The 12258-nt window shown below is 32.7% G+C and overlaps 1 protein-coding gene across 2 annotated transcripts in view; it reads right to left on the reverse strand.

The window, feature by feature from the left end:
* LOC108904671 (tyrosine-protein kinase Src42A) overlaps nucleotides 1-12258 on the reverse strand; it is an 80184-nt gene that overhangs the window by 1226 nt on the left and 66700 nt on the right. For both annotated transcript variants that reach the window (XM_018707310.2, XM_023455184.1), the window contains 4 exons: nucleotides 5181-5302; nucleotides 4300-4463; nucleotides 2162-2668; nucleotides 1590-1746 (listed from right to left, as the gene is read on the reverse strand). In XM_018707310.2, coding sequence (XP_018562826.1) covers nucleotides 1590-1746; nucleotides 2162-2668; nucleotides 4300-4463; nucleotides 5181-5302 — 950 coding nt within the window. The remainder of the gene's footprint in view (nucleotides 1-1589; nucleotides 1747-2161; nucleotides 2669-4299; nucleotides 4464-5180; nucleotides 5303-12258) is intronic.

Consider the following 12258-nt stretch of genomic DNA (forward strand, 5'->3'; position numbering starts at 1 on the left):
GATTACCACACGCAAATAAATAGAGTGCAGAAATAGCTAGGTACCGACCTAAAAATCATGCGAAAAGATAGGACTTATCCGTCATAAGTAATAAAAGGTGTTATTAACTAATTATAGTGTAAGGAACAACTACTCTGCGGACTACAGCCCTGTCCAGCATTGAATTTCACTCTTGATATCTAGTAAACAGCTAAGATCATCTTTGCAACACTAGTCATGTTTGACAATCTCTGGGTTAGTAGGTCGCTCTTTACAGGGATATATAAGCAATGTTTCATGCGATANCTTGATATCTAGTAAACAGCTAAGATCATCTTTGCAACACTAGTCATGTTTGCACAATCTCTGGGTTAGTAGGTCGCTCTTTACAGGGATATACAAGCAATGTTTCATGCAATAGGCATTAGGTATCAATCACATTCTTTGTACGTTTCCCAATATCCTAAAGTATTGACAAGTGGATTTTCCGTTTGCATTACATATTGATTAAGCACAGTGTTGCCAACCATAAAATAAGAAAAATTGTTACAGCCCTAGATATATTCCGCTACATGCCGCTATAATTTAATATACATATAATCAAATTAAAGTAAACTCTGGAATAAATTGTTAAACTTGGATAAAGTTTATCAGATTTAAAGAATTTTATATAATGTTTATGATTTTTCTACAAATAAATGTGTTAAACAATTCAGCTAAAGAATTTAATAAAAAGTAAATAATTTTATATGTATAGATTTATTTGTCTCATCGAGTTAAAAATGCACAATACTTAAAAATTATTGATTTGCTTATTTTTTAAATTTTGTTAGAAATTACTAAAAAGTGTATTATGAAGAAGTAGAGTGTCGCTACATTTTGATTAAATTTGTTCTGTCGCAGTTAGTTGCTCTGGAAAGAAAACTCTGCAACGCTGACTGAAGGTCTATGGACCTTAGTAAATTGTTCATTTTTATTTTGTTTGGGTATTACACCATATTGTGTATTTGATAAGAGTGATTATCGTTTTGTAGCAATCAAAAACAGTGCACGTTGCACTCATTTTTTTTTTAACATTGCAAATTATTTAAATACATGGGACCGCCTAACCGGGTGTCTTGGCCGGCGGATTTCGATCTGCCGAGGCAAGCATCACGGACGCAGGCTGGAATTTGGATGGGTGACCTAAGGCAGGCTCGGGGACGTGGCTGTGGCAGCCTACCAGAGACCTGGGTCACCCAACATTTGCGGCATGCGTGTGGTCCCCGATAAATGGTAATGAGAACAGAGCAAAGAAAATCTCTGTAACTCAAGACCATGCTATCATACATAAACTGTACGAGACTTTGCCACCAAGCCATCCGTGTAGTAAATAGGATGGTTTGAAGAATCGAGTAATTAAGGAGGGTGTACAAGTGGGCTAATAAGGCCTAAGTGCCGCGGTGGAAAAACAATTCCACCACCCTCCGACATACATACATACATACATACATACACACATATTTACATCCTACCATCTAAAATTTCTAAAATTAAAATATAATCTAGTTTTTTCCAGTACTACAAGATAAATAAATAGAACAGATATATGGGATGTGTCGATTAATTACCTGGGTATGGTATCCTTCCGTAAGTTACAAGTTCAGTAAGTAATATACCGAATGACCAAACATCTGATTTGATGGAGAATTTACTGTAGTTCGCTGCTTCAGGAGCCGTCCATTTTATTGGGAATCTGGCGCCAACTCTCGCTTCGTATTCGTCCTCCTTAAATAGATGAAAAAATTAAGCTTTATAAAAAGTATGAAAAAAAACATTTTCGATCTTATTATTGTTATTTTGACAAATTTTAAGGCTTACAAAATTGTATAGAACATTTCATTTTATGTTCCAATTCTCCTTTGTTTACTCTATACAGGGTGTACCTCTAAATGGGGATCATATTTGACCCCAATTTAAAGTTACGCCCTGTAAAGGTAAATTTGAATTATTTTTAAAGATTGTCCAAAACAAAATTGTTTCTCAGGAATGATCAAGGTTGTCAAATAGCACTGGGACCTTCTGTAATTTTTTTTAAATAATGCATAATATGGAATTATTTAATTTTCTAAGTTCCATTTTAATACTAGCGATTTATACCTTACATCCAAAATTATGATAAATATATTTATTTCTAACTCACCTTAATTAATCTTGCTAGTCCGAAGTCCGCTATTTTGACAACGTTTCCGTCAGCGACGAGAACATTTCTTGCAGCAAGATCCCTGTGGATGTAATTCTGCGACTCCAAGAAAGCCATTCCGGCAGCGATCTGTGCTGCCATATCGATTAATTGCTGCAACTTCAACCCCTTACCCTTGCCCTGAAGGTATTCTAAAAGTGAGCCGTTTCTCATTAATTCGGTGATGATATAAATCGGTTCCTCCACAGTGCAGACAGCATACAACTGGATCAGTTTCGGATGCCGTAGTTTTTTCATAATTTGAGCCTCGGCAAGGAAATCCTTGGGATCCATGGTCCCTGGTTTAAGGGTCTTTATTGCTACTGGTGTCGTATTGTTCCACATACCCTCCCACACTTCCCCGAACTGTCCATGGCCCAACTTCCTCACAAACTTGAGCGATGACCTTTCTATTTCCCACTGATCGCGGGTTCGGTGGGATAATCCTTCAGGTTGCGGCTTCTCAACCTGGGGAAGAAATGCATTTTTATTCGCGATTTATTCGGAAATTAAAACATTTTGAGCATGCAATGCGACAATAAAACAGCTATTGACTATTATTAGTTAAAGGAACATAACATTTGCATATCTAAAAGTTTCTAAATAAACAAAAGAACATACATTTTTGCTAATGTGCGCTAAAATTATAGTATGTACTATATACAGATATTGTTAACAAATGTAAGAACATAATGACACATAGGAATAATTTTTAACTAATTAAAAATTGATATTTTCACATTAATGCAGTTCTATATTGACAATGTTCTTCAAATAACATATATCAACAAAAATTATATAAATAGGGTTGGCCAATTTTAACTTTTTCTCGTATTTACCTAGGAGATGTGCAAATAGTAGTTAAGAGATCCCAGGCTTGATTTTTAAGAAAAATTGTATGGCAAAACCACAACTCGATTTTCATTCATTGAAAAAATACAATACAATTTTTTTCTACAATCGTTATATGCATAATGACATTAGATGTAGTATAACTTTTTTCATGCTATGTCACATTGTACTGTTAGCAAAAAACTTGGTAGTCAAGAATATACAATGTGTCCCTGAATATGTAAATCAACTCTTTTGATTAAACCCATTACAAAGCCAATTAAGTTAAAAAGTTTAACTCTCCTAAGTGCGATACTCTTAGAGCATATACTCGTACTATATGGAGAAAGTACAATTACGGCGATAATGTAGACGAGTGACAGACAGAGAAAAAGAGAGTTTGGGGACTATCTTTCTCTCTTGCGCAGGCATGTGATTGGCTAACACATCTCCTTCCTCAACGATTAGACAGAGAGACAAACAGACACACACAGAGAGAGGGGAGGTGAGAGAGACAGAAAGAGAGATATGAGAGGGGGGTGAGAGACAGAGGGAGGGGGTGAGAGAGACAGAGGGAGAGAGAGTACCCAAACTATTGCCCTTTTTAATGCGATACTAGTCACGCTACACCTACAGATTCGTAGGTTATTTAATGCTAGCAGATATAATGGAATCTTTATAGGTTATATCCCACCCTGTACCATCTGCCTATCTCCTCGAGAAACACGGGAACACCCAAAAATTTCAAAATTACCCCACGCTGTACATGAGACAGAGGTAATAACGTAAATGTCAGTAAAAATGAACATAGCACTTACTTACTTAAATAAAAACATACATTATAACAATTGCTGGTTTAAAGAAAAACCAAAATTTAGGGTTAGTATTCTGAGTTCTTGCCAGTAGAAGTCTTTAGTTAATAATGGCTTGCAGGGGATTTGGAAATCAGAATATTAGCCTTAAATGCTTAGAGTAAATTTCTAGGTGACCAAAATGCAGAGAAAATTATGTGGGAAAATGTGTGTAACAGTGTCTGTTCTTTTGTTTTTCAAAAAATACTCAAGGCATAAAGAACATAACATAACAGAATTGGAAACATACCTCCGGAGTCTTATTCTGCACAATAAAGAAAATAATAAGTTAGTAAAATGCAAAATGCAAAAATGCGTGAATCAACCGAAATTAGCCAATAGCTGCTCTAAGCAATGTTGAAAGATTTTGGATTTTGAAAAGAGAATTATAAATAAGTGGATAGATAACAAGCTTACCTGAACACATGGTTTACAGAGATTAACACAAAGCCCATCCGCATCGTCACTATAGTGTTGTACGAGTTCTTGCAACGTTCTAAATGTGGTCCTTCGGGCTATAAAGAAGCCTCCCTCATCTAATTGTCGTATTCTGTAATGTTTGACTGTGTCTCCATCACGAACTGTAAGGTATTAAAAGATTCAGAAATGAAAAAAAATTGTAAATCAAGTTTAACTGAAAGAGGTGAGATTGATAAAAATAGGTAGAATATGGATAGACAGGATTTTCAAAATAATTTGTCGACATATTCAAAGCAGAATAAATATAACAAATTTTATAAAATAATATTTTCTAAAAGATTTCTCAAAGAGAATTTCAATGAACCCACATATTGAAGCTTTTTCTTCAGAATTGTTTTAACTATTTGTTTTAAAACAATAATAACACCTAATGGTATCAATCATATACTTTAGTTTTAAAAACAAACAATTAAAAGCCGTTGAAAGGAGTATTTCGTAAATAACATTAAAAAAAACGTCGATGACGTCGTTACCCTGTATACATAAAATAACTCCAAAGCTTTTTTAAAATAAAAATCATATCAGAGTGGTACACTTTTCAAAATATGGAAATGCATATTTTTTAACTACATAAAATGCAGATGCATCAAAATTTAAACAATATGTGGAATATGGATTTATGTGTGTTGTTTGTCTTCTTTTCTTTTTGTTCAACTTTTTCAACTGCACTGTTATTAAATTTGCTCATAACTATTAAACATATTGACCTTCTTTCCAAAACAAAACTGGAGAAATTTTTTGGAAATACTGACAAACACCTAGGAAGAATTTCAGCCAAGCAATAACCGCTAAAAAATGTTACTTAAATGAACACTTACCTGATAAGGAATAATCGTTATGTCTGCTCTCGGAATCTCGGATGAGGAAAGCTCCGTGCTCATTTTCCGGGAGAAGTAGTTTCTTTTCTGCCTCTATACGTTTGATTTTACGGAAATACCATCTGGAACAAACAGATTCACATTAGTGTTTTAAAAAATTGACAGATCATTAAATAGTTCAAAACTGTGGTGAAAAGAAAATGTGGATTATTTTCGTGATGCTTATGTTGAGATCTCTAAAGTTTTAAGAACTACAAAAACTATTAAATGGAAAAAGTTTTAGATTATTTTGTTATTAGCTTCATGATTTTTGAAAAGAATTTTACTGTGGACTTAAATTTTTATTTCAATGTTACAGTCAAGACACCATCATCATTTCGTTTGCAATTTGCTGTTTCATGCTGGCATGTTACTGAATTTTTTAAACAAGATATCATTGAAAAGCATAAAAATGTAGTAATTTCATTCAGCATACAATTTAGTATGGCACACATAATATAAAAGAAAGTTGTAACTGAAATAATGATGGTTTTTTAAAACCACAATGTTTTAACAAAAATCTTGAGTCCAAATTTGAAACTTCGCAAAAATTTTTGCAAATTTCAAGAATTCCTAAAAGTCTCCAAAATCCCAATGCATGCATCAGCAAAATAGCTCACCCAGTATATGGATTTCCTTTCACAGTATGTAAGAAGTCAAAGAAGCAAACATTTCTAATTGAGATAACCTACATGGTTCTTTATTTCTTTTTCGCGAAAATATATTAATTCTATTACATCCTGAAAAGTATTAAAATATAATTTAAAAGATTATAAACAGTATAGAGTTTTGTTGCACAAATTTCAGAACACAAAATAGCCTTGTCTAATCGCATCCGTACATAATTTAGTTGTTTATATCATCACTGTAAATACGTATGATTGGGTGAGTAATTCTTTTTCGATTTCAGCGAAACGTTTCTGAAGGATGAAATCCCGTTCTGCAAACTGTAAAGGTCAGTGTTCTATTATAAATATATTTAACAGAACTATTTATAACATCTAGGCAAGCTATTCAGAATTGCACACTTTTTCCATAATTTTTATTTTATATTTTTATAAAAATATTTAATAACAACAACAACAATTTTGCCTTAATTGTGAGACCGAGTTCTTTGTCCCCTCGCGTCTCAAGGTGATATTGTTTATACCTAAAGTTGCAGTCTAATGTTGTGCCAATACCTACATTAAACAAAAATCACATATTTTTAATAATAAACAGCAATAAACAACCAAGAGAACGACCTGACCTGTGAACAAAACACGCGTATATCCTGAACACAATATACCGACTTATTTTGAGCAAAGGAATCTCTGGTCTTCAACGTATTTTCAAGACACCCTGTATATATATAATGTATGTGCTACTAACCACCCGTCTTCCAAATTAAAATAAATTTCCAATAGTGTATGGGGCATTTTACAATCGTTTTTTTTTATAGTAAAGTATTCTAAATTTTCTATATTATCTGCTTAGATTACCAACAGCAAAATCAAAACAATGTGAACAAATCATATCGAAGTCCATTTATGCATGCTATTATTAAACATATTCAACAATTAAAAATCATTACTTGGTTATTAAAATATGTTTTAATACTTCATTAAAATAATTACACTGAAGAAACGGTGTATTGTAATTATAATGTTTAATGTTTTGCAGTCCTTGAGAAAAAGTAGTATTTCAGCTAAGGTTATGCTACTGACAATGAGTAAGGGCCAATCAAGCTCCCAACTATTTTATTTGTATTTAATTCGACATGAAAAAATGTTAAAAAAATCCCTTAAAACAATCGTCGCGAGATCATAATGTCTTGTCTTATCATTTCAGTTTATGCGGATAGGCACAACATAAACAGTTACAGTTACCTCCGGCGAAATTGAAATGCTCTCCTTTTAAATTCATGCTGACTTGCTAATTACATATTTAAATCACATTCCAGCTGTTTAATTGGTCATTAAAATTACGTTTCTGTAATTTTACGTTTAGCAATTGGTCGTGAGCGAGTAGCGGTCTTACAGTTCGCTAATACTAAAAGGTAACTAATGTAGTCATTAATTTTATGTAGATATTAAAATCATAATTTTGTTAACTTAATTTGTCGCTACTTTAGAATAACCGTTCAGAAATTAAGACTGTAGTTGCACTTCGACATAGTCTTCAGTTTATTCTCGACTACTATTGACTGAAAATCTCATTAAATATTCTATAAATCATGATCAGCGGTGATTGAGCCAAAAGGAATAAAATGGGAGAGAACATTCAGATTGTGTAAATTATGATTGATGAAAAATCGTTCAAAAACATATGTAAGGTTTAAAAGAAGTTTTGTTTTTGATATAAAACCAGTATCCTTTGGAATATCCCGAAAAGCAATGTCGGCCGAAGACTAAAATAAATATTTTACCAATTTCTAAACAATTCGATAAAAATAAATAAAGTTTCGTAAACTTCGATGTCGCCATTCACGATCAATCGTTCAACCTTGCCAGTTCAATCGGGATCAATATCATATTTGCCAACGTTCGATTGAAATGCGATCAGCTGCTGACCAAGGTTCTTTTGCAATATGAAATGCATCATCAGTGTCTGTCTAGTCCTGGTAGAGGCATTAGGAATTCTTAAAATGTAACAGCAAATATTTGCGGTGTACGTATGGTTTGGAATAAATTCGGTATATTTTATGTCAGAAGTAGTTAGAATTATAAATGACATTAATTGTACAGGGTGAGTCGGCAGGATCGCACCGAACTCCAGGAATTGATTCTATACGCTAAAATAATAAGAAACAACTCAAATGATGTTATGCAACGCTTGGAGAACTGACTCACAAGACTATTTCAAAAAAAAATCTAAAAAATGAATTACGATGAAGCTCCTGCACATTTAGCTCCTCTGCATGAGAGGTTTTCAGGGCGTTGGATTGGCATCTCCACACCTCATAGCATGGGTTGACAGGAACAGTTATTTAGAAATGAATTTACAAAAATACAGTTTTTCAAAAATCCCAATATTTTAACTATGCTTTGCAAAAATAAAATTGTATATAATCTGTAGACAGTGTTGCCAACCCTGTCCTAGAGAAAAACTACATACAAAATTAAAAGAACTATAGAAAACTGGAGATAAAAAAATCTCTAAAATTTAAATAAAAAAAATAAAAAAATATAAACACAAAACAAATAACAAAGTAAAATTAGGTTACTCATTCGATATGTCAAATAAAAAACATCGATACAACGAATATATCCAAGTTCAATCGAATTCAAAATAGGTTGAATTCGATGTATCGATATTAGTGATGTAACGAATATCCGCATTCGCATTCGCATTCGCAAATATTCGTTTGATTTATGATATTCGCATTCGCATTCGCAAATATCTTTGAATATTTTGCGAATATGAACGTGAAAGAAAAATACAGAATATGAAAACAATATTAGGTAAATTAAACAAAAAAGTATTCATTTCTTTTCTTTTTAATTACAAAAATTACTTAAAACAATTATATCTTTCTATAATCGCGCGACATATTCTGAATCATAGACAAACGGCGCTAGATTTAAAAACTGAATATTCGTATTCGCATTCACATTCCAGATGTTCGCATTCGCATTCGCGAATGCTTAAAAGCTGGCATTCGTTACATCACTAATCGATATATACGTCGAGTGTTTTTTTAATACATTGATATACAGGGTGTTTGGTAAGTCGATGCATTCCTTGCAGGAGGTTATAGTACAAGTGATTTGTGATATATTTCCTTAATACACCATATTCCGAAAAGGCTTAGTTTCTGATCTACAGGGTGATAAAGTTTAAATAAAAAAATGCAAATTTATAAATTTTGCGGAAACCGCTCAGAATATTTTAACGAAATTTTACAAGCTTTGACAATTAACAACAATACATGTTTTACGATAAAAATATTGTTTTTAGTTTCATCAGTGGCGTGCGCACAGACACGTCTGTGGATATATTTAAAGAAAAAAATGATACGCCACTGATTTTTGTTAAAATAAAAATTAGTTTTCAATTCATTGTTCAATTTGGAAGAGAAAAGGTATCTCGACTGTTTTTCTCATGACGCACTATTTTCGAGTAAAAAAAATTAAAATCGATTTATTGCATGGCGAATCCGGTTTCAATAATTTGAAAAATAGCGGAAATTATGCACTCAACTTTTTTTGTACCAATTTTATTACAAAAAATTATTATTCCTCGCAGTTAACATCAGCCAAAAAATTTTTTATCAGTTTTTACATTCACTATTCACTGTCTAAAAAGAAATTAGCAAGTTGGCTGTGCACTCGTTTTTGTTATTGTTTGACAAAATTAATAATAGCTGTCACTTTGAATGTTTGAGTGTGAAGCATAATTTCTGCTATTTTAGACAGAATAGATTTTATTTTTTTTACTCGAAAACGGTGCGTCATAAGAAAAACAATCGAGATACCTTTTCTCTTCCAAATTGAGAAAGGAATTCAAAAATAATTTTTATTTTAAGAAAAATCAGTGCTGTATCATTTTTTATCTTTAACACTAGAGACGTGCCTGTGGTGAAACTGAAAACAATATTTTTATCGTAAAACATAAAGTTGTTAACTGTCAAAGCCTGTAAAATTTCATTAAAATATTCTGAGCGGTTTCCGCAATATTTATAAATTAGCATTTTTTATTAAAAACTTTAACAGCCTGTAGATCGGAAACTAAGCGTTTTCGGAATATTGTAAATTAAGGAAATATATCACAAATCGTTTGGACTATAACCTCCTGAAAGGAATGCATCGACTTACCAAACACCCTGTATATATAGTCCATTCTTAGAGTGTGTTGCGATTCTCCCAATTCACCCTGTATAGTTGTTGTTGATATCAAATACAGTAAGCTAATATTATTTAGAATTCATAAAAAAAAAAAAATGGCCTAAATAAATTTTGCCTAAAATCGATTGTGTACCTACTACGAGGAAATTTGCTCGTCTGTTGCAATAGTTATTTATAAGAAGTAAAACAATCTTAACACTTTCGAATTCATGTCTGTGTATAATACTAGTTGGTATATAAGACACTGAACTAAACTAATAACAGTAATAACCAAGGACACAAACTTAATGTGAGGTTCCTTGACCTACACGAATATCGGCCCATACGAGGGAATGACTTCACATTCACAAGCGTAACATTGGACATTCGGATACGAAAGATGAGAGAATTGATGAGTTCTGACAGGTCTGAAATTTTACAGGTGATTGTATCACCTTGTACATACAAACTCAAAAATTTACGCCAATGATATTTTCAAAAATATTTTAGTAAACCTTCGAATGTCGTACATTTAAAATATCTGTTTAGAGAAGGTGAACCCTCGCTGTAAAAATATTTTCTTTTCACAACTGCCACTTTCACTAAAAAATTACGACAGTATCAGGTAAGTGCCTTTTACACATAAGAAAATATTCAGGTAGCGCCTTTAGATGCTTATTGCATAATGCATTTAATTTAAATTGTCGTTTAATACTGAAAAGTCAACTTTTATAACATGGAAAGCGGATTATTTAGAATTTTATTTATTTAATTACGACATTTTCCCAGTCCTTTTCTTGCTACACAAGATGCTCTGTGTGATCCGAATATTTAATAGTACTTAAGACGGATTTATCTTACGTCACAGATTTTCAATTAATGTGGTCTTACATAATCATTATTTCCGATTAGTAGGTACCCAAAAATAAACGCAATCCCAAAAGAATTTGCCAAAACCAACGTCAGATTCTCACGCGTTTGAAGATTGTGAGTCATTAAACGTTGTTGTTTATTGATAGGCGAAAATGCATTGTTACACGTACTCGAGTATGTTTTGGTTATTAAATTTATATGTATAAGCAATCTTTACCAACCGCTATAGACAACCTTTGAAGGCCTTCATATTCTCAAATAAATTCATCAATGGAAAATTTACGGAACCTGACATGTATCTAATTTTAGAATTCAGAGCAGACTTTTTTTAACTGTCTTCATTTACAATCCGGTCGATATGCTGGAATTATGATTCATAATATCAGGATATGAATGTATCATTCACCTTTATTTCTTTATTTCCGCGAATTTTCATAATAAGACTCGATAGTACTCTGCATAATAGGAATTTCTTTTTAGGTATAACATTTTTTAACATGTAATGATTCTAGAATATCTCCAGCAATTAATTGACTGCATGTATACAATTGCAAATTATAATACGATATCAGCTTTCATGGTCAGGAAGCGATAAAGTTTGTAATAAAACGTTTTTGGTCTTGGATGATACATGCATCTATCCTTTGTTCGTTCACGTATTGCAAAAATCCATATTAATTTTATTAAAATCAATTCATGTGAAAGCAGTTTCATTGGTATTATTACTAATATAAGAGGTCTGCTCAGAAAATAACTTTTTGAATTACGCGCTAAAGGAGATATTTTAGTGACCTGGGGTTGGGAGCACTGTGCTGCGCATAACCTGAAACCTTCTCTGTAATCTCACTTTCTTGGATCGTTGATATCTTACTAATTTTTGGTGATATTGTTATTTGAGTGCAAGGTGTTTAAGTGTCAGTAACGATTTTTGACGTACGAGTCTCTGGAACAACGATGGAACATAAAATTTTGCGTGAAACGGGAAAACTATCACGGAAACGTTTCAGCTTTTGAAACAAGCTTACGCAGACGATTCTCTGGTCTGGGTGGTACGCAATGTTACGATTGATTTTCACGATTTAAAAGTCGTCGGTCAATTGAAAATAATCGTCGACCAGGTAGGCCTTCGAGTTCAACTGATGACTCCCATATTCAGAAAATCAAAGATCTGGTATAAGCAACTCGCCAATTGAGGTCAGCATCTCAATTGGGTTATACCATCAAATTTTGGCTGAAAAATTAAACATGAATCGAATTGCAGCAAAATTTGTTCCCCGTTTGATGATAACAGAACAACAGAAAGAAACTCATGTGGACGTTTGTCGGCAACTCCTTGACAACCCAATGACAATGAAACATTC

This window comes from Anoplophora glabripennis, unplaced genomic scaffold (genome assembly GCF_000390285.2).
Source record: "Anoplophora glabripennis isolate ALB-LARVAE unplaced genomic scaffold, Agla_2.0 scaffold186, whole genome shotgun sequence".
Lineage (NCBI taxonomy): Eukaryota > Metazoa > Arthropoda > Insecta > Coleoptera > Cerambycidae > Anoplophora > Anoplophora glabripennis.